The sequence below is a fragment of the Bos indicus x Bos taurus genome, chromosome 10 (assembly GCF_003369695.1).
Source record: "Bos indicus x Bos taurus breed Angus x Brahman F1 hybrid chromosome 10, Bos_hybrid_MaternalHap_v2.0, whole genome shotgun sequence".
Taxonomy (NCBI): Eukaryota; Metazoa; Chordata; class Mammalia; order Artiodactyla; family Bovidae; genus Bos; species Bos indicus x Bos taurus.
This window is the reverse complement of record NC_040085.1, coordinates 70495529-70522939: the sequence shown is the minus strand read 5'-3', so window position 1 is coordinate 70522939 and position 27411 is coordinate 70495529. Positions and strand designations below refer to the sequence as shown.

The 27411-nt window shown below is 40.0% G+C and overlaps 1 protein-coding gene across 4 annotated transcripts; it reads right to left on the bottom strand.

Annotated features, from left to right (window-relative positions):
- PPP1R36 (protein phosphatase 1 regulatory subunit 36) lies at positions 1-27411 on the bottom strand. Of its 4 annotated transcripts, XR_003513150.1 has the most exons (12): positions 27290-27411; positions 26667-26731; positions 18981-19067; positions 18009-18106; positions 17843-17909; positions 15856-15954; positions 10699-10833; positions 6248-6290; positions 5741-5919; positions 5460-5651; positions 973-1092; positions 1-586 (listed from the first exon to the last, which is right to left on the bottom strand). XR_003513150.1 is itself a non-coding variant. In XM_027554322.1 (11 exons), the coding sequence occupies exons 1-11, from the start codon at positions 27353-27355 to the stop codon at positions 4752-4754; spliced, it is 1215 nt and encodes a 404-aa protein (XP_027410123.1). In that variant the 5' UTR covers positions 27356-27410; the 3' UTR covers positions 4685-4751. The 4 variants fall into 4 exon arrangements, 3 of the variants coding, with proteins under 3 accessions (XP_027410123.1, XP_027410124.1, XP_027410125.1); XM_027554322.1 differs by lacking the exons at positions 1-586; positions 973-1092 and adding an exon at positions 4685-4935 and having other exon boundaries at positions 27290-27410; XM_027554323.1 differs by lacking the exons at positions 1-586; positions 973-1092; positions 27290-27411 and adding exons at positions 4685-4935; positions 27063-27257.

Here is a 27411-nt window from a genome sequence, read left to right as displayed (position 1 = left end):
TTAGCCACTAGACCAACAGGGAAATCCCCCTAATTTTTTTAATGTTCTTTGAAGTACAAAAGTTATTAATTTTGATAAAGTCCAATTGATCAATTTTCCTCTGGCTGCTTAAGCTTTTGATATTATTCATATTTAAGAAGCCATTACCTAGCCCAAGATCAGGAAAATTACTCCTACCTGTTAAGAGTTCTCTAATTTTAGCCCTTATATTTAGGCTTACAGTTTACTTGAGTTAAATTTTACATACAGTGTAAAGTAGGGACCCAACTTCACTCTTTTGCTTGCACATACTCTCTCACTTGTTCACGATGATAAAATCAGCTGGCATGTTGTAAGCTTCTTTTGGAGGGACTTTCGTGGAAAAGGACCAAGGAAGGCCTTGGGCCAACAGCATGCCAGGAACTCAGTCCTGCCAACAACCACTTGAGTCATGCTGGAACCAGATGACCTCTCTTGCAGCATTCCCCACCGCTGCAATCAGTTATCCGAATATTCGATCCCTGTCTTTCTTCCCCAAGACTGTCAATTCCAAGTCAGAACTGGCTATATCATTTCTATACTGAATTCCCAGCGCCAAACATGGTACCTAGCACAGAGTGAATGAAAAAAATGAATAAACAATGGAAGGAATTAATAAATGAAGGACAATAAAGCCTCACAGGTCAGAAAGAAGGCAGGAGAAAAAAAAAAAAAAAGCCCAGTGCCTTAGTAACACAGTTATAAAAGTCTCAAAATTCCCAGGACTTACTTAAAAAAAAAAAAAAAAAAAAAAACATAAAAATAAAATCATGTCAACATGTTCCAGATAAAAATTTGTTATGACAGAGTGCATTATAACCAAATTCTCTGTGTAAATAAAAAGTTCAACAGGGGTTAGTTCAGGATTTTTTTCTTTTCTCCCCGCCTTTCCCCCCTGCAGGATCTTTATTTGAGAAAAACGTTGCAATTTTAACAGGAGTAATTGGAGCTGACCTGGAACATAAGGGATGACAGTGAAGCCAGGCTGTATGTTGCACAGAAGATGCCCCACATGATCAACAGGCTGGAGCTGCTGTTCCTGTGCTCTTGATATTAAATCTGGGGAACCTTTAGCTAAATGCAAAAAGGAGAATTTTTGAAATTTGAGGATAAACCCGTGGCCACAGGAAGGTAAATTCACCAGTTGTTTTAGTCGGTGAAACTCCTACAGGACTTTTTAAAGGATAATACTGTATACAATCAGCGGTCAAAAAACAGCTTCCTCCAACTGGCTCCCTGCCAGGGCATGCAGGGCTCGGCTCACCTTTGCAGTCTGCTCTTCTTCCTCTCCGCCTCGCACACCCTCCCCGCTGTACACCCATGACTCTTTCCATCCTCGGTCACAGGACATACCTTTTCATCTCTGTGCCTTTGCACACTGTCTTTCTCTGACTGGAGGCTCCTGTTTAGTGCCACCCAGTCCCCACAACACCAATTTCAAAATCTGAACGCTCCTGATTCCTCTGGAAAAGTGAAAACTGAGAGTGAAAGTCACTCAGTTATGTCCCACTCTTTGCCACCCCATGGACTATACAGTCCATGGAATTCTCCAGGCCAGAATACCAGAGTGGGTAGCCTTTCCCTTCTCCAGGGGATCTTTCCAACCCAGGGATCAAACCTAGGTCTCCTGCATTGCAGGCAGATTCTTTACCAGCTGAGCTATGAGGGAAGCCCGATTACCCTGGAAGTCAGGGCTCTACTGATCTGTCCTCAAAGGGTACTTGGATTTATCTCTTTAAAGGTCTCTAACTCATTCAATGTTGTTATCACTAGCAGGTATGTGTTTTACTGAACTTCTCTTTACTACCCAGACCAGAGGATATGGTCTCTGTCTTGATGATCTTTTTTCCTTACATAACCCAGCACAACGCTGTGGATGGAGCAGGGGCTTAAAACGTTAAGTTTTGTTAAATAAACAAATGAAAAAAATCAATGAAATGTACATGCTAAAAGGCCTTTAAATGAGTCAGATGTACTTTATATCCCAATGCCAATAATAATATAGCCATAGAAAGAGACTTAATGTTAAAAATATTTTATTTTGCCTTTTTATGATATATTGTTTCAGATGTACCAATTACTCTCTCTCATAAAACAAAAAGGAACTCAAAAATGAAAAAACAGAATGTTTCTTCACTAGTCCACTAACACACTGGCTAAACGTCCTAATTGTTGTTCATTCCCTAAATTGTGTGTTACTCTTTGTGACTGCAGCACACCAGGCCTCCCTGTCCCTCACCATCTCCCAGAGTTCACTCAAGTTCATGTCCATTGCATCAGTGATGCTATCCAAGCATCTCATCCTCTGCCTCCCTCTTCTACTTTTAGCTTCAATCTTTCCCAGAATCAGGGACTTTTCCAGTGAATCGGCTCTTGGCGTCAGGTGGCCAAAGTACTGGAGCTACTGCATCAGTCCTTCCAATGAATATTCAGGGTTGAATTTCTTTAGGATTCACTGGTTTGATCTCCTTTCTGTCCAAAGGTCTCAAGAGCTTTCTCCAGCATCACAGTTCAACAGCATCAATTCTTTTAAGGTGCTCAGCCTTCTTTACGATCCAACCCTTACATCCTTACATAACTACTAAAAAGACCATAGCTTTGACTATACGGACCTTTGTTGACAAAGTGATGTCTTTGCTCTTTTTTTTTTTCCCTTTGCTTTTTAATACACTATCTAGGTTTGTCATAGCCTTCTTTCCAAGAAGCAAGGGTCTTCTAATTTCATGGCTGCAGTCACCAGCCTGTGATTTTGGAGCCCAAGAAGAAAAAAATCTGTCACTATTTCCACTCTTTAACCTCTACTTGCCATGAAGTGATGGCACCAGATGCCATGATTTTCATTTTTTTAATGTTGAGTTTTAAGCCAGCTTTTCCACTCTCCTCTTTTACCCTCATCAAAAGGCTCTTCAGTTCCCCTCACTTTCTGCCATTACAGTGGTATCATCTGCATATCTGAGGTTGTTGATATTTCTCCCAGCAATCTTGATTCCAGCTTGTAGCTCATCCAGCCCAGCATTTTTCATGATGTACTCGGCATATAAGTTAAATAAACAGAGTGACAATATACAGCCTTGTCATACTCCTTTCCTAATTTTGAACCAGTCAGTTGTTCCATTTAAGGTTCTAACTGTTGCTTCTTGACCCGTATACAGGTTTCTCAGGAGCCAGGTAAGAATGATCTGGTATTCCTACTCTTTAAGAACCTTCCACACTCTGTTGTGATACATATAGTCAAAGGCTTTCGTGTAGTCAATGGAGCAGAAGTAAATGTTTTTGGGGGAATTCCCTTGCTTTCTCTATGATCCAACGAATGTTAGCAATTTGATCTCTGGTTCCTTTGCCTTTTCTAAACCCAGCTTGTACATTTGGAAGTTCTCCATTCAAGTACTACTGAAGTCTAGCTTGAAGGATGTTGAATATAACCTTACCAGCATGGGGCTTCCCTGGTAGCTCAGTCGGTAAAGAACCCACCAGGAATGCAGGAGACCCCAGTTCAATTTCTGGATTGGGAAGATCCCCTGGAGAAGCGATAGGCTACCCACTCCAGTATTCTTGGACTTCCCTTGTTGGCTCAGCTGGTAAAGAATCCACCTGCAATGCAGGAGACCTGGGTTCAATCCCTGGGTTGGGAAGATTCCTTGGAGAAGGGAAAGGCTACCCATTCCAGTATTCTGGCCTGGAGAATTCCATATACTGTACAGTTCATGGGGTGGCAAAGAGTTGGACACGACTGAGCGACTTTCACTTTCTTTCACTTTACTAGCATAGGAAGTGAACCCAGTTGTCTGGTGGTTTGGTGGTTCAGATGGTAAAGAATCTACCTCCAATGCAGGAGACCCAGGTTCGATTCCCAGGTTGGGAAGATCCCCTGAAGAAGGGAATGGCAAGTCACTCCAGCATTCTTGCCTGGAGAACTCCCTGGACAGGGAGCCTGGCAGGCTACAGTCCATGCGGTCACAAAGAGTCGGACATGACTAAGTGACTTTCACTTCTGAACATTTTTTAACACTGCCCTTCTTTAGAATTGGGAAGACAACCGACATTTTCCATTCCTGCGGCCACTGCTGAGTTTTCTAAATTTGCTGACATATTGAGTGCAGCACTTTAACAGCATCATCTTTTAGTATTTTAAATAGCTCAGCTGGAATTCCATCACTTCCACTAGCTTTATTAGTAGTAATGCTTCCTAAGGCCCACTTGACTTCATACACCAGGATGTCTGGCTCTAGGTAAGTGACCACACCATCATGGTTATCTGGGTCATCAATACCTTTTTTGTACAGTTCTTCTGTGTATTCTTGCCATCTCTTCTTAACCTCTTCTACCTCTGTTAAGTCTTTACCATTTTTGTCCTTTATCATGCCCATCCTTGCATGAAATGTTCCTTTGATATCTAATTTTCTTAAAGCGATGTCTAGTCTTTCCCATTTTATTGTTTTCTTCTACTTCTTTGCATTGTTCATTGAGCAGTATAAAAAGGCAAATGTCCTAATACATTACTCTACACAGTCATGTAAAGCCAAGGAAGTAATAATTAACAAAGCAAACTATTAAATATAGGAAAATGAGTTTTTCAAAAGCTTCCTAGAATTCTTTAGTCTACTGTTGAACTTTTAGCAAAATAATTTGGATAAGTTTTAAAGTTTAATAATAAACACTAGTCATATAAAGTGATTAAGTCAAAGTAGTTTACTTCAAATATAAGAATTAACTACAGAAGTGGAATGTATAGATTATTTAGGGAATGTTGTTTGAGAGGACAGTGTTCTCATGACTAAGTCCAGTGTATCCTGAATCCTCATGTTATTTCTTTCTATCAGGGAAGACGGTTTCCCAGACTTCATGCTTTCTTCTGGATCAAGAGGGATAAGGGTATGCGGGTTGAACTGACATCGAGGCTCCCCCAAGATGCCAACTCTGTGGAAAGAATTATTGGTATAGATGAATCTTTGCTGAGGTCAAAGACTAAGGCATATGGTTGTGCTTTGTATGTGTATAAAGCTAAGACTGATAAACACACACACACACAGATTTATGCACCTATTTTTTTTTAAGCTTTCCCTATTTCTATGAACCACCAATGTAGTCTTAAATATGGGTCCAAAAACTTGACACCTAGCAAGATTTCGTACATTTCCCAAAGATTATTCTTCTAATGGGAAAACCTCAGTCTTACAAAGTCTGCTATTTACTTCACCAAATTAAAACTGTTTGAAGTCTAGTATAACTTTCTAGTTTTTTCTAGCCTAGATGCGTATACCAAGAGCTGATCTGGAAAGAAAACAGGTGGACAGGAGCCAGGGATGGTAGGAAGACTGTTTCCACCTTTGTTCAACTTTCTGGCAGAAGTGCTGTTTCTGAGACCCTGGCCCTCCTGGGTCCCAGCTACGAAGTGACACACAACACTCCGTCTCTCATTCCTCTCCCCCGGGGCCACTTACATTGGCATGTGCAAAGAGTCCAGAGTTTCCCTGGGCTCTTGCATCTGGGCTGGGAATTTCGTGCCTATTTGACGGTACTTTTTCTCAGAGACATTCTGAGCTTTTTCTCTGAGAGAGGGCAGCAGAGTGGACATGACTGGAGAGCGCATGTTAATGGCTTTTTTAATCGCTGGGCGTTTTGCCATCATTCTCCTGGCAGGGAGAAGCAGGGATGACATTTAGGTCACATGATCCTGTTTTCTAGCAATGTCCTTGAACTTAGGAGAGTCAAAAGGTCATACCTGAATTGTACAAAAGTCATGCGCTTCTTCTCCCCTCCTGACTCTTCATCCTCACGCTTCCTTCGAGGAATGTTGAACATGTTGGAACGAAAGAGCCTTCCTATTTCTTCCTCAATCTCTGTGAAGTGTTGACGTCGGAAGACAATCCAGGCTACGTATGTACAGAATGTATAAAAGGACTACGACAGAAGACAGACAAGAATCACAGTCCACAGCTATGCCATGACAAATGACACGGGAAACTCCCGTCTATGGAACACCGCTAAGGAGATGTAAACCAAGATGACCCAGTCTCTCCACGTGCCTGAAGAGCTGTGGGAACTTTAACACGTACTCACTTTGGCAGGAGGAAAATCAGACCAAAGATTTAAGGAATGGCACACAGCTTATTAGTATCCTTTTTAGAAGATATTTACTAAAAACATGTGCCTGAAAAATAACTATTGGTTATTGCTATACTTCATATTTCATGTCAAAGAGCAGAGTCCCCAAAGGTAAGTGACTCACCTCAAAGAATTTCCAGTCTTTTTGTGTATCTGATATTTTTCCCCTGAAATAAAACAAATTACAACTATAGGTTGAAAGGAAGTCCAGTATTTCAGTGATCCAGGCAATCCTTTATCTTCAAAAGGCCTCTTTGCAGATTATTACCAACGGTCTCATAACTATTTACTCACATAAATGCTATCAAAAAGGCACTGTGAACGAGTGCCAATGTCTTTTTCTTCAACTTCCTAGGTTACCTAGATCAAAACCCCTAGTGTTTGCTTAATCAATATATCCTGTGAGAAACCATAATGGAAAAGAACATGAAAAATGATGTTTATGTGACTGAATCACTTTGTACAGCAGAAATTAACGCCACATTGTAAATTAACTACACTTTATTAAAAAAAATAAAGTGGGACTCATAAAAAAAGCTAAAATAAATTAATAGAAATTCAAGATATACATAATCAGTATAAATTCAGGATAAACAAGCCAGCGAGAAAATGTACTGTTCCAAATATATCTGGTAAAGTGTATGTTAAGGAGGTGAGGAGAGGTGAACAGTGGTGAAGAGGCAACACAAGGTGTTGGTAGGAATGGAAATAAAGAACTAGAGACTGAGTTTAAAATAAAGAAAAAAACATCTCAAACAGTGGTTATGGCTATCGGATGCAAAAAGAATCAGAAAGAAAACAGACACAGGTTGATAAGAGGGTAATCCAGTAGAAATATAATACAACCCACAAATGTGACTTAAAACCTTCTAGGAGTCACAGTAAAAAGAAACAGGTGATATTAATTTTAATAATATACTTATTTTACCCCCAAATATTATCATTTCAATATGTAATCAATATTTTAAATTATCAGTGAGTTATTTTATTCACTTTTAAACTTTTTGTACAGTGCATATTTTACACTTACAGCACATATTCATGTGGATCAGCCACATTCCAAGCACTCAATAGCCACAGGTGGTAAGTGGCTGCCATGCTGGTCAACAAAGAGGCCTTACATTCACCTGTGAGGGTGGAATCCAAAGGAAAGAGGGGGAAGCCAGGCTGTTGGTAAACTCAGAGACTGTCATGGTCTGTTATATGGTTTCTTTTTCCTTCCTGCTAAATGCGACTCTTAGCTCTAAACCAAATCATATTTTCAGTCAGTCCTGAAGGGGTGTAAAGCCTAGAGCCAGACATATGGGGTTCTGTGCTGGGGAGAGAAAAAAAAAAACCTGTGTTCCCACTAGGCCCCCTGCTGCCTTTAGGTTTAAAAGATGGTCAAGGCCTGCTCTGTACAAGGGAAGAAAAATTTCAAAGGTATGTGCTTGGGGGAGGGAAAAGAGGCCTTGGTGCAAGTGACTGAAGATAAGGGTTGGGGAGAAGGACTTAAAGATGACTTAAGCACCTGACCTTCAAAGAAACCCCTTTGTCCCCATTCCCATCCCCACCGCCAGTCTCTTTGGTCATCGGTCAGGTGACAGCTGCACTGAGAGCAGAGGACGAGGGTATACCTTCCAGGGTAGAAGTGGGGTTGGAGCCAGAATTGGCCACAACCAAAGATCAGATCCAGTTCTATGGGCTTGTGCCATTTGGAGATTTTCTTATCTATCCCGGAAAACACAGAGCGCTTTTACTCAACAAGTTCATCAAAATTTTGCTGAAGATTTTGTAATATCAGGATTTCACAGATGTATTTAGAACAGAAAGACATGTCCTCCTACTTCTCAAGAATCATGAAAGCACCAAATTAACAGCCACTAAATTACTGGTTCTACTGAAATCTTTATCTCCAGAGATAAACAGTAGAAGGTGTTCTAGTCCAACATTAAGTATGCATACATTAGAAAGAAAAGTCAGAAAATACACAGGAGAATAGAAGCTTGTTCACAACAGGAAGAAGTTAAAGAATGATATGTTAAAATCAATTCATAACTCATAACTGGCAAAAATGTTGTCCTTGTCTTCTTGAAATAAAAACAACCAAAAAGAGCAATATAAACTTCATGCAAGGATACAATCAACACTCATGGCCAATTAACAACTTTTTCTGGTAAAGTCATGTTATAATCTGTTTTACTCAATATCCATTGTTCAGCAATTTGGCCTATATAAAATTTATTATGTGAATGGGGATGGTGAGCTAAAAAACTGATTATTCTCCAAAGCAGGTGACATTGCCCACAATGGCAAAAAGACCAACATCTCCAGGAAATGTAATGAGGCAATCACTTGTAAACATGAGTTCTTTTAAAAGTTTGTATAAAAAAATACAATGTAATAAAAATGTACTTAAAAATGTTTTTTAGAGTATGTGTTTTTTTAACCTTGTTATAGACAGTGTGTCTTTCCCCTATCCTAATTCATATGTTGAAGCCCTTAAAACCCCTCCAAAGTGATGATAATTGGAGATGGGGCCTTTGGGAGATAATTGAGTTTAGATGAGGTCAAGAGGATGTGGCCCCATAATGGGATTAGTGTCCTTTTAAGAAGAGGAAAAGACAGTAGGGAGCTGTCTAGATTTGTTACATTTTCCCTTTCAACTCCAATTCCAGTTCCTACGGAATATTGTTCTTTACAGTATTGGACTTCACTTTCACCACCCGACACAGCCACAACTGAGTTTCTGCTTTGGCCTAGCTACTTTATTCTTGATAAATCTAGACAGTATATTAAAAAGCAGAGAAATCACTTTGCTGACAAAGGTCCGCGTAGTCAAAGCTAGTTTTTCCAGTAGTCATGTACTGATACGAGAGTTGGACCATAAAAAAAGCTGAGCGCTGAAGAACTGATGTTTTTGAACTGCAGTGCTGGAGAACACTTTGGAGGGTTCCTTGGACAGCAAGGAGATCAAACTAGTCAATCCTAAAGAAAATCAACCCTGAATATTCCTTGGAAGGACTGTTGCTGAAGCTGAAGCTACAATACTTTGACCATCTGATGTGAAAAGCTGACTCATTGGAAAAGATCCTGATGCTGGGAAAGATTGAAGGCAAAAGGAGAAGAGGGCAGCAGAGAATGAGATGGTGAGATGGCATCATTGACTCAACGGACATGAATTTGAGCAAACTGGGAGATAGTGGAGGACAGAGAAACCTGGCGTGCTACAATCCATGAGGTAGCAAATAGTCAGACATCACTCAGTGACTGAACAACAACAACAAACCAGCGCAAATGAATAAATTTACTTATATAAAGATATTCAATGTAAAAACAGCAAGCAGAAAACTGAAACTACACAAGTGCACACAAGAGGAAAGGTGAAGCACACTGGTACCTTATATAACAGAATAACCACAGTTGCTATTCAAAGTAGTAGGTGAGGTTATATAAGCAGAATACTAGAATAAAGTTCACAGAAAAAAAATGTGGAACACAAAAAAGTATATACAATACAAATATTGGTATTTTGAAAAATGTGGGGGAATGTGGGGAGAGAGAAATTATGAATTGGGTTCTTTGCCAATAAAGTTTAAAAAATTTTTTAAAGTCTGGCCATGACCAGAGACAGGTCTTGAGCTTGTTGTGAAATTAGTACTGTTGTGATGTTGTGAATGTTGGTAATGTTGTGAAATCAGAGAGGGAGATTTTAGGTTAAGAATTGCAATTTTCTCTCCTGTGATCCCTAACTTTCCTGTGATATGACAGTTTAAATTTTAAATTATATTAGTTATTATAAACTGTCGTCCTAAGGTAAAAAATTATATCCTTCCACAAACGGGGTCATTTTACTACTCCTACCTTACTCATACCCACAACTGTTTCTGAAAAGCAAGCAGCACAAGGGCAGAGGACACACCCAATACCCCTTCAACACTGGCCCATCACTCGGCTTCTCACCCAATGCAGCCAAGCAGCCCTCGTCTGGCAACAGGAAAGCAATATTTCATCAAGCTGATATCATTTGAGATTTTTTTTTTTTTTTTACTGTTCTTACTTTAATTTTTATTTGGAAGATAACTGCTTGATAATATTGTGTTGGTTTCTGCCATACAACATCGTGAATCAGCAGTAAGTATACATATGTCCCCTCTGTCTTGAACATCCCTCCTCATCCCTCCCCTCTAGGTCATCAGAGCACCAGGTTGAGCTCCCTGTGTATACTGCAACTTCCTACTAGCTCTCTACTTTACGTATGGTAATGTGTATGTTTAATCCTATTCAATCTGAGAGAAATTTAAACCCAAGTGGTAGCAGGCTGTTAAAACATCTGTCACACCTGAAACTAACACAGCATTGTAAATCAACTTTAATTGAAAGAAAGAAAAAAAAAATCAGCTGAGATTCTGGGGTTCTTCCTAGACTTACTTGGCTCTCTCCAACACTACATCACATGAGTTTGGGACAGTCTCAGTTGAGCCCACTTATTCTGTACAACAAAGAATAAGCCTTTCTCAAGGGTACCGAAAGTCAAAATTAAGGGTCATAAGGATGTGGATATACACACAAGTGAAGATCTAAATGGGTGCTTACTTTCCGCAGCTCATGTGATGCTTATCGGGCATTCCCAAGCCCAGGACGAGGACACAGTACTTCTGTGCCAAGTATTTCTGTGCTGCTTCTAACTTACTGATAATCATTTCCATTTCTTTCTTCTCTACAAGGCCTCTGAAAAGAAAAACAATAATCTGGATTAATTTCTTTTTTCTCTTCAAGGCCCCTGAAAAGAAAAATAATAATCTGGATTAATTTGGTAAATGTCTTTATCAACTAGTGAAAAGTCAGAAGTATAAACTATTTTGAAACAGAAGTGAGTCAACACATCTCATTTATCGTTTCTTTTTTTTTTAATTTGAGCTGGGGCAGAGGAAGGTCCTCCAAGTCCTTTGACATTTATCATTGTAATCAGCATCTCAAGTTTATGCCAAATATTATTAATTTATTTATTTTTGGTTGCGCTGAGTTTTCGGTGCTGAACACGGGCTTTCCCTAGTTGCAGAGGGTTTCTCTTCCGTTCCAGTGTGAGGGCTTCTCATTGCAGTGGCTTACAGGCTCTATAGCCTGGGCTCAGTAGTGTGGCTCATGGGCTTAGTTGCTCTGCAGCCTGAGCGATCTTCCCAGATGAGGGATCAAACCTGTGTCCTCTGCATTGACAGGCGGATTCCTATCCAGTGTACCATCAGGGAAGTCCTGAGTATTCATTTTTTAAAGATTCTTTATATATTGTGCTATGTACTCTTGAGAGTCCTGAGTGTTCATTGGAAGAACTGAACTCTAATACTTTGGCCACCTGATGCGAAGAGCAGACTCATTTGAAAAGATCCTGATGCTGGGAAAGATTGAGGGCGGGAGGAGAATGGGTCGACAGAGGATGAGATGGTTGGGTGGCATCACGGACTCAATGGATATGAGTTTGAGTAAACTCCGGAAGTTGGTGATGGACAGGGAGGCCTGGCTTGCTGCAGTCCATGGGGTCGCAAAGGGTCGGACACGACTGAGTGACTGAACTGAAGTGATGTACCCTTAATTTTATACACAGCCAGTCCTAACTGAGAACAGCTCAACTAACAAATTCCCTATCCTAGTTTCTGAGGCAGTGAGCAGCCCACTTTCCTGCTGTTTTGCTATAACAGCCATGGATACTTTTTCCCACCTTAGCTTCCTGAGGGTTTTCCGACGTTACTACTACGTTTGGGGGCTCAATGTTTGAACTACTCAACGTTTGCCCAACCTCAGTTCTTTGTTTGCTAAAAAGGCACTAGTGAGGAACTACTCTGGGAACTTTGGCATCAATTACAATCACCTCCCTGCTTGCCTGTAAAACACAGCCCCATCCAATTGAATTGCAAATGTACTTTCTAAAAGACAATCTGTTTTTAGGTTACAGCATGTCTGAAGCCTAATTTTAGAAGCTTCGCAGTACAATATAGTAGGAAACAACATTGCCAACGATATATTCCAATGATTGCTACTGAAAAGCGAAGTGGCACTGTCTTGTTTCCTGCCCTTTTGTTTTCAGAAAGATTTAAACCAGATGAAACGCACTTCAAACAACAGGAACAGCATACCGCCCCTTCTGTTGTTAACCACTAGACTAACCACAGGAGGATAAGCTGTGGGGAAAGGGAGTGGGTTTAAGGATAATATAGATGTCTCCAAGCACAAAACTTTATCACACGTGGTGAGAAGGCCTGTGAATTATCAGAATAACATGAGCTTCTGCAATAGATAAAAGGTTCCAACTTTAAATGCCCAAATATCATATAACCCAACACACACTCTCCCATGAGCACCCCAATGACCATCACTGTTTCCGGCCTCCCTGTTTCCTTCAGAAGCACCACCTTCAGCCTTCACCTCTACTTTGCCAGATCTGCCAATAGTTAATCTCTCCTTTTGCTGCTGAAAACAAAGCAAACCAAACAACAAAGAAGAAATGGTTTGAAATGTTTAGGCAAATGGTTCTCAAGTCTTAATAAGTGTAAAAAATGTCACCTGGGGTAATTGCTACCCGTCCAAATTCCCAATGCCAACTCCTCTTTCAGATTTTGGTTTCATTAAGTCTGGGTAGAGCCTGGCATTTAAAACAAACCCAGGTATAATCCTCTGGAAAAAATTTTGGTAATAATTTCAAGTGCCACACAATTGGTCATAAGTTTTGATTCAACAATCTCTCCTGGAAATTTCTTTTTAAAAAAATCATCCAAAGTTAGGGGAGAAATGTAATACATGAAGATATCAATGCAATTATTTATGTCTATCAGAAAACCTGGAGACTCCAAAAATATATAAAATAGAGGGATAATAGGAATAGTAATACAGGCTATAGTAACACAGGCAGTTACTGTTTAAGGACTTGACAAGGATCTAACATATGAGTCCCTGTGGGATTTAAGCCAGGTACCAAAGTCTGTCCTGTTATCACTATACTACATTGCTTCTTAACAGGCAGATCTATAAGTCACTAACATACAGTGGCTTGATGGAACGTTATGCCACCATTAAAAATTATAATTATGAAGCTTGTAACAACTTGAAAATACTCACGATGTTTAAAACTGCATACATAATTGAACCTTTGTTTGGAAGCTATGGAAAATCCATGGACAGAGGAGCCTGGTAGGCTGCAGTCCATGGGGTCGCTAAGAGTCGGACACGACTGAGCAACTTCACTTTCACTTTTCTCTTTCATGCATTGAAGGAAATGGCAACCCACTCCAGTGTTCTTGCCTGGAGAATCCCAGGGACGGCAGAGCCTGGTGGGCTGCCGTCTATGGGGCACGACTGAAGCGACTTAGCAGCATTAGCATTGGAAGCTATAAGTCCTAATTACAAATGGATAACCATCTGACTAGTAAGGGATGAGAGCATACCCCACAGACATGGACTGTAGAGTTAAAGATACGTGTGTTCTAGTCTCAGCTCCACCACTAACTTGGCAGGTAACCTCCAGCCAGCTATTTAAACTCTCTGAGCCTTAGCTTCATCATCTGTAAAATGGGGATAAGACTTCTTCTTCTGGAATGAGGTCTTTTAGTCATCTAAGATCATCAAAGTGTATTTTTGATATCTTTTTATATCTCTTCCCGCTCTCCTCTCACAGGTTATAGGCTTTCCTTCCAAGTGCCAACCACTAGGTTAGGATAAAATGCATTATCTTATCTAATCTGGACAATAACTGAAAGTGAGTGCTACTATTATCTCTATGTTAGACCTCATTATTTTGACTGAAATTAATTTTTAAGTTATGCCCAGATATCTCAATTTAATTTGTTTCTATTATAATAAATAAACCAATCAACTAATGGAGACTTGAAAATGAAGTCATGCTGTTTTAGAATCACACCACAGAACCATTACTTTTAAGGCTTGAATTTTTCAGTCATTCTGTAACTGATTCCTTCTATGAAAATATACAAATATCACTGAAAAAAAAGTGAGTGTTAGTCACTCAGTTGTGTCTGACTCTTTGTAGCCCCATGGACTGTAGCCCCCCCAGACTCCTTTGTCCATGAATTCTTCAGGCAACAATACTGGAGTGGGCAGCCATTCCTTTCTCCAGGGGATCTTCCCAACCCAGGGATTGAACCCAGGTCTCCTGCACTGCAGGCAGATTCTTTATCATCTGAGCCACAGGGAACCCCCAACCAAATATTACTGGGTAATTTTAGTACATTTCAAAAATAACTAAGAAACCTTTCTTCTCTGTTATCTATTCTTATAGATTAAGAACTGAAACAATGTCTCTGGCTTGAGTAGCAATAACCTGCAGAATTTGAAAACACTATACAAAATAAAAGCTAATATGCTACCAAAGTCTAATAAATATTCTCTTTGGAAACAGTAAGACTCCTCAAAGTTTCTGAGCCCACAGCTGGCTTGAGCCCCTCTGCTACCATAGAAACACTTCATGATCTCTGGCTGCTCTGGTGGATGTTGCATATTATAATGGCTTTACTGGAGTAGCAATGTTTGAATTATTTATTTGGTTCCTTAGAAAACTGCTATCCCAATACATTCATCTGTCCACAAAATGTTTCTCAGGCTGCTTGTTTATGTGCAAGGATTTTGCATTTTGAAAACATTCCACAGCAACAAACTGATGACTCTTATCCGGCATTCCTAAGAGCTAAATCATTGGGTTGGTTCCACATGTACTGGGGAAGGCACTGGGAAAGTCTCATGGCTTGCAAAGGTCACCATGCCTGAGAGGCATTGTTCCGCTTGGGACGCTGAGTTCCCAGATTCTTGCCCTGTATAGCTCTGAGCCACCTCCACCTAAAGTGATTAAATTCTTCATATGTAGCCTATGAAATCTTGTTTTCTTCTGTGATGTGGAATATCATTTGGGTCATACCTATTAATTTTTTTTAATTCTTAGTTTTTTAAAATTAGATGCTTACAAACCCTTTAGCAAGAACTTTGTAGGCATGAAAAACAGAAATAATATCTACATCCACATTGTTCAATATGGCTGTGAGCCACATGTAGCTGCTAAGCACTTTGAGCAGCTAGTGCTCACCTATTCCTCAATTCCTCTGAATTGAGGAATATTATAAAATAGACTTTATTTCAAAAACTTGCTAAATAAAAGTAAAGTATTTTATTAATAACTTCCTAACATTGACTACAAGTTGGAATGACAATATTTTTGAGTCATTGGATTAAATGAAATACCTTGTTAAAATTAATTTCACCTCTATCTTTTTGCAATTTAAAAACATAGCTATCAGAAAAGTTTAAATTACATACATAGCTCTCAAAAGTTGAGCATACTCTTCTATTGGGCATTGCTGGTCTATATTATTTGGAATATTTCATTAACAGAATACCCATCTGAAGTATTCAGTGAGCATTAAAACTGGAGAACTCCTCCCTGTAAAATGTTTAATAATAATACACATTTTATTTTTTATCTTATAAGAGAAACATTAAATAAACATTTTATCTTAATAATCCAAGATTTCTCAATTTCCATCATCTCTTTAGCCTACACAAAATTTAGTTCTAATACTGGCAGTGATAAAGCTTTAAAACGCACTATGGGGAATTTCCTTGTGGTCCAGTGGTTAGGACTGGTGTTTTCACTGCCAGGGCCCTGGGTTCAATCCCTGGTGGGGAACTAACATCCTGGAAGCCCTGAGGCTCAGCCAGAAATAAATAAATCAATTTTTAAAAAATTCTACTTACACCATATAGCTTTTGGGTTTCTTTTCCTGTGAGATTTTTTCCAAGTAATAATATAAGTAGTACAACAATGCCATAAGGAAATTGTCAAGATTCTTATTCCTATGAGAAGATTAAAAGAAAATAATGACAACGTATTTCAATCATGAAGCTAGTCATAAAAAAAATACATGGGCACACAACACAAGAATAAGTAGAAACACATGTCAGCATACCCATCACACAACTAGTTTACATTTAAAATTCTACCTACTATAACTGTTGAAGATATAAGAAATCTGACTTTTGTAAACAAAACTTTTTAGGAGGTCACAATTCAATTACAATTTTGCTTATCAGTTAGTTTTCATTTTTTAAAAGTTTTTATACTATAGGTAACTTTGTTGTTCAAAAAATGTACACAAATGTACGAGGTAAAAAGGCTCTCCCCTCACTCTTTTGTCACCATCCTACTCCATAATGGTACCCTCTGTTAAGAGTTTGGCATGAATCCATCCTAACCTTTCTAGAGCACAGACAATTACATATAAGGTCCTCCCCTACCAACATACATATGCATGAATATATGCCTTAATTTTTTTGGTAACAAATGGGACAATGCTGTATACACAAGTCTTTGCAACTTGCTTCTGTCACTTATCTGTGTAGGCTGGACCTCTTTCCATGATACCATGTATAGATTTTTCTCATTTTTTTAAACAGCTGGATAAAGTATTCTGTGGCTCATAATTTAACTAATCCTGTACTGATGGATATTTAGGTTTTTTAAAAATATTATAGACATTGCTGCAGTACTCATTCTCATAGCCACATTTTTGAGTAACTTTCTAGAAGTGAAAATGCTAGGACACAGAATATCTGTACATTAAAGTTTCATAAGTTTTGCTCTCCAAAAAGACTGTATTGATTTACAGTCCTACATCATTTGTTTTAAAACTAAAAGCCTTTGTTTTCTTTCCAAATATTCTTACAACAATTTTTGCTGCTTCCTTTCTAGCCCCAGATGGAAATGTTTACTGTGGCATGCTTTCCTTAAACATACCTTGAGAGCAAGATGAAGATGAGCAGTGCAGACTTTTTTTCCCACGATATTAATAATTACCTGTCCTAGGCTGGGTTCTCTCAGAAACTTGCCATGAGACAGATGTGAGAGTAAGTAGTTTACTTGGAAGTGATCAGAGTAAACATCAGTAAGGGAGCAGAGAGGTGAGATAGAAAAGGGGTGCTAACAAGTTCATTATCACTGTGTAGTTTGGTCCCATGGGGGACTCTGGGAGGCAGTATAGAAAACTCAAAGTTATCCTGACAGGTGGAAGGTGGGCTATTTACCTGCCAACTCTCCCTCCAGCCCATCACTGACTGGAGGCTGCTTCTGGGACGCTGACTCCCTAGTGCCCCAAGCTTACCCTGTAGTCTGGCTGAGTGTGCTCCTGCCATAGAATAAAGCATCAGGCAGAGACTCTCAGATGTTTTCCATAAATGGTGTTCGCTGAATGCTGAGGGAATCTGAGGGCGCTCCCACAGTTCAGGATATGCATCTTCCACTGAGCGGTCGCAAGTGCAGCTGTCACGTGGAGCACCTTCCACGAACAGCCACCTGCGACAGCAGGACTTCCAAACTTGTATCTGAGGAAACTGACCCTTAGGAAGGACAAGAAGCTCTGCCAGAGTCACACACCTAGTACTTGGGGCTGCCAGACACAATTAGTGGAGATCTTCAGTAAGTGAGCATACCCTTTAACTAACATACACACAGTGCATACTCATTGGAACTCTGACAATATGCTCTCCATACTCCTTGACTTTATTTTGGGCTCCTGTGACCTGACTTTTTCTCCCTGTGGTCTCAGTCTTTGAAACAGAATCCTGAGAGGATGGCTAGCACAGAGCCAGCTCTTTCTCCTAAACTCAGATTTTTCATCATTTATCAGATGGAATGACTTCAAAATAAAAGATAAAGGATCTAAAATGTCTCACAAGCATTACATACCTCATAAATGTTGTAAAGGAACAGATACGCGGCATCTCAGTATCTTGTAGCAAAAGCAAAGCCACAACTGAAGGGAGAGAAGATGGACAGTTGAAAGAGGGACAAACTGCTGCGTTAGAGGCTGACACCAGGGAACACATGTAAGGATGATGACACAGTTACTCACATTTAGCATCATGGAGTGTAACGTTGCCCTGCTGACTCCGTTTCTCTAAGCCTCTGGGTGACTTATCGTCTCTTAGGGCAAACCTTTTATCTGTCAACCTGTTAGGGGATATGACAGTCTGTAGTAGTGCTTTAAAAATTTTTTTAAAAATTTTTTGCTATTCTGGGTCCTTGTTGCTGCAGGGGTTTTCTGGTTGCACAGAGCAGGGGCTACTCTCTAGTTGCAGCGAGCAGGTTTCTCACTGCCATGGCTTCTTTTGTTGGGGACCACAGGCTAGGGCATGTGGGCTTCAGCGGTTGCAGCACACGGGCTCAGTGGATCTGGCTCCCAGGCTCTAGAACACAGGCTCAACAGCTGTGGCACACGGGCCGAGTTGCTCCACAGCATATAGGATCTTCCCGGATCAGGGATGGAACACGAATCTCCTGCACAGCAGGTGGATTCTTTACCACTGAATCCCTAGGGAAGCCCTTTAGCAGTACTTTGAAAGGTTTTAGTTGTATTTAATATATCCTGAGGCACAGAAAGTATTTGCTATAAAGTAAGAAGACCCTGAGTGTTATATGTGGGATTCATGTAATGTAGGATCATTTTGGAATATATTTTATTAAACATTTTTATACTATGCTAGGGATAGGAGGAATGCATACTGCCTGACATAAAATGAAAATACCAATTTCACCCAAAATAGAACATTTAGCTCATGTGTTTTTGGCATATCTATCATTTTCAATTCTTTTTAAAAGTATAAGAAGCTGAAAATTCACTTGTAGCCAAATTATCACAAGAATACACTATTGGGATGACTAGCTCCCATCATAATTGTGAAATAGTGCATCTTCTTTCCTTGAGGCGTATTTGCATTTCAACTTAAGATGATGGGAGTGATATTTTCTTAAGAGTTTGTAGAGGCTTAAGCCATTCTGCTAAGAGGCGCTATTAGCAACACTGCCATGGTGGTAGTTAAGCTACCTGTCTGAAGCTGGACCATCAATTTCAACAAAGTGAACTGCTTTGCCTTTCTTTCCTCTTTCCTTGAATTCCACTGCAGGTGTAAAACTGTAAAAGAAATGAGAAAATTAGGAACTTAATCTTTTCTTGGGAGAAACTAATCAGAGCATTGCCACAGCTCATGGAACCTTAGGACTGATACGTATTGTGAGTGTCCTGGAGAGAATCGGAGGCACATCCACACTTAATCCATGTATTCACAGGCGGAACCACCACCTAGGAAAAGATGAAAAGATCGGACTTTGTATTCAGCATCTACATATCACTAGCCCCCAGAATACCACCATAAACAAATCATTTCATCTGGAAATCCAGCTGTAACTTCACAAGAAATAGAAGGCTTGTGATCGATTTGGAAGGATTTTTTTGATTTACTGAGTACTTGTTAGATGCAAAGTGCTTTGAAGTATGATCTCATTCAATCCTCACAGCAACTCTATGAGGAAAATATTGCTACTGTCACAATTTTTCCATTATGAGAAAGACTGAAGTTTAGAAAGAGATTAAGTAAACTGGCCAAGATCACTTAGCAAGTGCCAGAGCCAGAACCGGGGCCAGTTCTCTAGCTACAGAGCCATGTGCTTATCCACCAGGCAGTCCTGCCTCCCGAGCAGGACTCAGTTGTCACCTCTGTGGACTCTTCTAAAAGCTTGATTATCTCTAAGGTTTCAGGACCCTTTACTTAACTCAGGGTTTCTTAGATTCTTTAGCTTGTGTACAAGCATTATTGACCAGTAATGGGCCTAACAAACAATGGACCACAATTAAGCAACAATAAATATATACTGAGGCCATACTCTGTGTCAGGCATTGCTGTAATATCAAAAATAAGTGTTGTCTGACAAGAGTGTCCACTTTCACTACTATTATTCAACATAGTTCTGGAAGTCCTAGCTACAGCAATAAGAGAAGAAAAAGAAATAAAAGGAATCCAGATCGGAAAAGAAGAAGTAAAGCTCTCACTGTTTGCAGATGACATGATACTGTACATAGAAAACCCTAAAGATAGTATCAGAAAATTACTTGAGCTAATCAGTGATTTTAGCAAAGTTGCAGGATACAAAATCAATACACAGAAATCATTTGCATTTCTATATAATAACAATTAAAAATCAGAAACAGAAATTAAGGAATCAATCCCATTCACCATTGCAACAGAAAGAATTAAATATCTAGGAATAAACTTACCTAAGGAGACAAAAGAATTGTACACAGAAAATTATAAGGCATGGATGAAAGAAATCAAAGATGACATAAACAGATGGAGAGATATTCCATGTTCCTGGCTAGGAAGACTCAATATTGTAAAAATGACTATACTACCAAATGCAATCTACAGATTCAATGTGATCCTTATCAAATTACCAATGGCATTTTTCACAGAACTAGAACAAAAAATTTCACAATTCATATGGAAACACAAAAGACCCCAAATAGCCAAAGCAGTCTGGAGAAAGAAGAATGGAGCTGGAAGAATCAACTTTCCTGACTTCAGGTTACACCACAAAGCTACAGTCATCCAGACAGTATGGTACTGGCACACAAACAGACATATAGACCAAAGGAACAAGATAGAAAGCCCAGAAATAAACCTATGCACCTACGGGTACCTTATTTTGACAAAGGAGGCAAGAACATACAATGGGGTAAAGACAGCCTCTTCGATAAATGATGCTGGGGAAACTGGACAGCTACATGTAAAAGAATGAAATTAGAACACTTTCTAACATCATACACAAAGATAAACTCAAAATGGATTAAAGACCTAAATGTAAGACCAGAAACTATAAAACTCTTAGAGGAAAACATAGGCAGAACACTCGATGACATAAATCAAAGCAAGATCTTCTATGACCCACCTCCTAGAATAATGGAAGTAAAAGCGAAAGTAAATAAGTGGGACCTGGTTAAACTTATAAGCTTTTGCACAGCAAAGGAAACTATAAGCAAGGTGAAAAGACAGCCCTCAGAATGGGAGAAAATAATAGCAAATGACACAACTGACAAAGGATTAATTTCCAAAATATACAAGCAGCTCATACAACTCAATGCCAGAAAAGCAAACAACCCAATCAAAAAGTGGGAAAAAGACCTAAACAGACATTTCTCCAAAGAAGACATACAAATGGCTAACAAAGACATGAAAAGATGCTCAACATTGCTCATAATCAGAGAAATGCAAATCAAAACCACAATGAGATATCACCTTACACTGGTCAGAATGGCCATCATCAAAAAGTCTACAAACAATAAATGCTGAAAAGGGTGTGGAGAAAAAGGAATGCTCTTGCACTGTTGGCGGGAATGTAAATTGATACAGCCACTATGGAAGACAGTATGGAGATTCCTTAAAAAACTAGAAATAAAACCACCATATGACCCAGCAATCCCACTCCTAGGCATATACTTTGAGGAAACCAAAACTGAAAAAGATACATGTATCCCATTGTTCATTGCAGCACTATTTACAATAGCTAGAACATGGAAGCAACCTAGATGTCCATCAACAGATGAATGGACAAAGAAGTTGTGGTATATATACACAATGGAATATTACTCAGCCATAAAAAAGGGACACATTTAAGTCAGTTCTGATGAGGTGGATGAACCTAGAACCTATTATATAGAGTGACGTGAGTCAGAAAGAGAAAGATAAATATTGTATTCTAACACACATACACAGAATCTAGAAAAATGGTACTGAAAAATTTATTTATAGGGTAGTAGTGGAGAAACAGAGAATAGACATACAGACATGGGGAGAGGGGAGAAGAGGGTGAGATGTATGGAAAGAGTAACATGGAAACTTACGTTATCATGTGTAAAATAGATAGCCAATGGGAATTTGCTGTATGGCTCAGGAAACTCAAACAGGGGCTCTGTATCAACCAAGAGAGGTGGGATGGGGTGGGAGATGGGAGGGAGGTTCAAAAGGGAGGGGGTATATGTATACCTATGGCTGATTCATGTTGAGGTTTCACAGAAAACAACAAAATTCTGTAAAGCAATTATCCTTCAATTAAAAAAATAAATTTAAAAAAAAACCCATTCTCTGATTACAGTCAAGGCACAGATTCTCAGGATTATTAGGAAATACTTAATAGGAAAACAAAAAAAAAAGTGTTTTAAAGACCAGTAGGATGAGGTTCCTGCCTTATAAAGAGTGCATTTTATAAGAGAATTGTGGTGTCTACCAAATACATTAGTTTGGCAGCCACTGTGGATTATGATGTTTATTTTTCTGCCTGAAATAATGCCACACTGGTAACATGACCTAGAAGTTTAATCTCTGCCCACAGTTACAGGTCTCTTTGTTAAGTGTAGATATAGTAGACAGCAGCACTTGTGCCCAGACTTTAATCATTCTCTAAGCATGCACATACACTCTTATCATCTCCTTGTCAACATACGTTTTGAAACTTCCTTTACATTTTTTCTGGCATTGGTTGCCCACAAAGTCGTAATTTTAGAGAAATACCTGCCATGGGAATAATAAAGTTAATCAGTTTGGTACTTTCTTCTTCCAGTTTTTGCCAACATCCTGGCAATATTCAGATTGAAAACTAGGTTAGAATCTAAAAGCATGTATATACTTTTAGATATGTCACCTCAAGGGAATGATTTTTTTCTTTTTTTTTTTCAGAACATCGACACCAAGTTGGTTAGTGGATGACTCCTGAACTTTTCCTTCTTTCTTTTCTCTTTTTATCACTGGTCTCCATGGATTGGGTATTTAGGGGGAGGGTGTGCTGAAACACTGAGGGAATGGTGAGAAAAAAAGAAGTGAAAGGATACCAAATGGTGATAGTGGCCATCTCCAGAGATGGGGATCAGATAGGACAGAGAGGCGGTACGGTGATGAAGGGAGCTATCTTCCCCAGCTGTATGCTTTTGTATTATTTGAAGTTTTTTTTTTTGTAATAAAAAGAATTTGTGTCGTGTGCGTGCTGTTATGTATGACTCTTTGTGACCCTTTGGACTGTAGCCTTTTAAGCTCCTCTGTCCATGGGATTTCCCAGGCAAGAATACTGGAGTAGACTGCCATTTCCTCCTCCAAGAATAAAAAGAATGTATTGATATATTACCTGCATACCTTAAAAAATGTTGATAGAGGTATAGAGGAAGAAACAGTATGTGGTCAGTACATTCTATTGACAGACCATTTAGATAGTCTTTAACAAGATGGTCAATTCCTCTAAACATTCAGACATTTTCTAACAGCTCTGTGAAATCCATTCTGCTTGCTGGATATCTAATGTGCAGCATTGATATTAATATAACCACCTTAAACAAGAACACTAAGCTGTTTTCAGTTTTCCCTTGGACCATCAAAGTGTTTGGGGCACTTATAAGCCATTGGCTGTTAACTCTCCCCCCAGGCTAAAGAAATTTCAGGTCACCAGCCCTTTCCATGGTTTCTCTTCTCTAGAAGATGAGAGAATACAGAAACACCCAATCTCAGTTAATGTCAAATGAAACTGCTTCTCTCCTAACCTTGTTTCAGATCTATCCCTACAATTCAACATTTCTTCCCCTGTTAGTTTCCCTGAGTTAAACTGGAGATGAGAGAGCCTTATGGTAAGGAAAAGGACACATTTGGGATCTTACAGATCAGGTCTGTGAACTAAGTCAAGTGAACTTAGAATTATAAAGTCATAAGATCATAGAATTTGGGGTTAGAGGACATCAAAAAGATCATCCAGTAGATGGATGTCATTTTACTGATGGAGAACTAAGGCTCAGAGAGGCTGACCATGTCTCAGCATTTGAAACTTGTGGCAGTGCATGCCCTTAGCCAACAGTCTGACATTTACTGCTAAACCTTCATCTTTATTTTTATGACCTCTGGACATGTAACACCTTCCCACACTTGTCTGAGTGGCTTTTAACTTGACTAAAGTCATCCTCTGGTTCAGATGGTGAGATGGATTCCTCCTTGTGAGTGTCCTGCCATAGCTCTGAAAGCAGCCTATGCTCACAGTGCTTTTGGAATCACTAAGAGGCAGCACTAGTAAAAATTGAAAATTGTCCCTTAAATAGTACCTCTGATTGGCTCCCAAACCACATTCTGACCTAGATCTATACTTTCTTCCAATCTTCATAGTCCCCCCTTCAATCTGGCAACCTATTTAGACCACGTTGTGTTGATGTGCTTTCCTGATATTTCTAGAACAATCATGTCATTTTTTCCTTTGCCCTGAAACAAATGACAAAAAAGTCATATTTTCTCCTAGAACTCATCACTAAGATGCAGAGGGTTGGACCACTCTTGGCTTCCACACCATTAGAGCTCTTCAGGGGTTACTAGAGTCTTTTCTTAAGCTATGTTGAAAAATAAGTCCAAGGCTTCTGGAGGTGTAGTTTCCTGTGCGTCCTCAGGGGAGTCCATGACCTTAGCAAAGACTCAGACAGGGGCTGATTCTCTCTCAGCTGGAAGAAGGCGGCACCTGAAACATGAAACAATAGAACTACAGACACTGTCAGAGAGATGCATGTCTTGTGGGCCAACTCACCTGTGAATAAAGGTATTCCTTTCTGTAAAAGATCCTTTGATGCGGACCATTTTAAAAGTCTTTATTGAATTTTTTAAAATATTGCTTCTGTTTTATGTTTGGATTTTTGGCCCTGAGGCATGTGGTATCTTAGCTCCCTGACCAGGGATTGAACCCATGCTCCTGCATTGGAAGGTGAAGTCTTAACCACTGGACAGCCAGGGAAGTCTTCACGGTATTCCCTCTTTAACAAATAAGAAAGAAATGGACATGCAAGCTGATGAACTATGCAATGCCCTCATTAACTCCTCAGAAGCCATTATTATTTAATTTTCTGAATAAGGGAACTTACAATTAACAAGGCTAAGTAACTTGACAAATTATGACCACCAAATTAGTAGCAGAACCAGGATTTGAACCCAGGTCTCCCTCCAAACCACTCTCCATGGTCTTTTTCTTAAGAAATAATGACCATCCTTTCCCTGCCCATTACTGTGTCATTTCATGCATGGAGGTAATGGGTATACTGCTATATTCTGATACAGTTATCCTCCTCAGGGTATAATCTGCAAAGGTCAGACACTCTGCCTGTGACTAGGGCACTACTTCTCTGAAAGGTAAGAGTCCCAGTGTCATTCATCCAGGAAAGATTCCAGGAACTGCAAGACGGGGGAGAGGAAAAGGGGTCATCTTCTCTTGACCTGAATCTGAGAGTACCTAGATGTCTGTGAACTCCTGTTGGCTAGTGGGTGTAAAAGGTGACCTACCTACCCTAGGTGGAGGGAGACCAAAACCATGGAAGAAATCTCCAAGGTCTTAAATTGATGTGCTAGAACTTGAACACTCCTGAGATCAAGCTGTTAGTTTGCAAAGCAGATTATCTGGGTACATGACACTCCAAATTCCCTCCCACAGCCCCCATGTCCTCAGTACAGTATGCACTTGTTCAGTAAACATTTGGTGAGTGCCTACTCTGTGAAATTCTGGAGATGGTTTCAGGGATGTGAAGATGACTAAGACAGTTCCTGCCACTGAGGGCTTACAGTCTATTGGAGGGAGATACTGTTTAAAGTGGAAAGGATTTTGGCATCAGATAAATCTTGGTTCGAAATGTCAGTTCTGCTGTTCTGGCTGTGTGACTTTGGCTTAATTGCTTAATCTCCCTGAGCCATGTTTCTTCATCTATGTAGTGGAGAGGAGATATTAACACTCACTTTTCAAGGCTGTTTTAAGAATCAGAAAAATATGCAAGTATCTGGGACATAACAGGTGCATAGTAGATGGTGGCTAGTCTTGTTAGTTTAGCAAAACACTTTTAACAGAGTCAATATTTTCCCAGTGGAGAATTAAAACGTTCTAATCTTCCCTAGTAGCTCAGTTGGTAAAGAATCTGCCTGCAATGCAGGAGAACCTGGTTCAATTCCTGGGTAGGGAAGATCTGCTGGAGAAGGGATAGGCTACCCACTCCAGTATTCTTGGGCTTCCCTTGTGACTCAGCTGGTAAAGAATCCACCTGAAATGTGGGAAACCTGGGTTTGATCCTTGGATTGGGAAGATAAGATCCCTGGAGAAGGGAAAGGCTACCCACTCCAGTATTCTAGCCTGGGTCACAAAGAGTCAGACGTGACTCTCACTTTCTTTCTTTCCTCTAATCTAATAATTTTACCTTGTAAAATTTACTGTCTATTGCAGCAGGTATAACATGGTTTCATTAATGTAAAACTCTATTTCTATAACTCAAAAAAGCAATTTTATAAAGTAATTAATAATAGAGTGTTAACCAAGTAGACCTAGATTTAAAACATCTTAGTCACCTCTGAGCTGTGTGATATGGCCAAGTCTGTTAGCTTTCCTCAAACTTCTTAGCCCTTTGACATCAGTTTCTTCATATGTAAAAGTGGATTAACATGCAGCTGTTTCAAAGGGTTGATAAACTGATTAGCACAGTTTCTGGTACATAGGAAGCAGCTGATAAATGTCATCAGAAAGTGATATCTGGAAGGCTGCCAAAATAGTTATCTCTAGATGGTGAGATTTCAGGAGACATTCATTTTATTCTTTGTACTCTTCTGTATTGCTTGAATTTTTTTTTTTTACACAAACACATGTAATTTCCCTAAAAGCTATAATATAATAAAATTTTGTTAAAATTTACCTTCTGAATTCAAGTGTTTTGGTTTCATCTTTCCAGTACCACGTCCCTAATCGCAATCCCAATTGCTGTAAAATGAAATGATTGCAGCAAAAATAATTAAATGTTCAATTTAAAATCAACATGTCATAATGAACTTTTAACAGTAATTCTCACTAGTTGCTCTTTAACGCTATAGAGCCTTAAACTTTACTACAGGTTCGCACTCTCCAAGGCTGAGCAGCTACCAGCTCGGAGCCTTTCCTCTCCGGGGATCCCAGCCGGACCGAGCAGGACTGCTTCCTCCGAGGGTTTCTTATTTTGCAGACAACCCATCAGAGGTGGTGAGGTGGAACTTTGCTACATCTGGATATCAGCGTGGGGAGCCGGAATTCAATTCTGACCGTTTGCTGAACACACCTCCATCATCTGGTTTTCGCAGACCACTTTGCCCAGGTCTCTTCGAGTGCGAATCGCCCCAGGCTACGGCGGCGCCGCCCGGGGAGCGCGGAGGGCAAGGCCGCGGCTGAGGCAGTGTAGGCGCCGCGGCCCAGCCACCGAGCCCCGTCGGGCGCCGGAGGTGGGCGGGGGCCGCGGGGTCGTCCTTCCACCCGCCGCGGGGTGGGGTCGGCCGAAGCTGCACTTACATCCGACTGGGCAGACTGCGCGTACAACCGCCGCCGCCTCGAATAAAGCTCCGGAACAGGACTCATGGTCTCCCGTGGGCCGCTTCAGAGCGTCGCCTGGAAACCGTGACTGGGGGCGGGGC

Excerpts from the sequence above, each read along its gene's own strand:
- PPP1R36 (XM_027554322.1), bottom strand. The coding sequence starts at position 27,355 with ATGAGTCCTGTTCCGGAGCTTTATTCGAGGCGGCGGCGGTTGTACGCG. Across the intron at positions 15,955-17,842 it reads TCCTTTACAACATTTATGAG|GAATAAGAATCTTGACAATT; the intron begins GTATGTAATGCT and ends ATCTTCTCATAG. Across the intron at positions 5,652-5,740 it reads ATGACTTTTGTACAATTCAG|GAGAATGATGGCAAAACGCC; the intron begins GTATGACCTTTT and ends TCTCCCTGCCAG.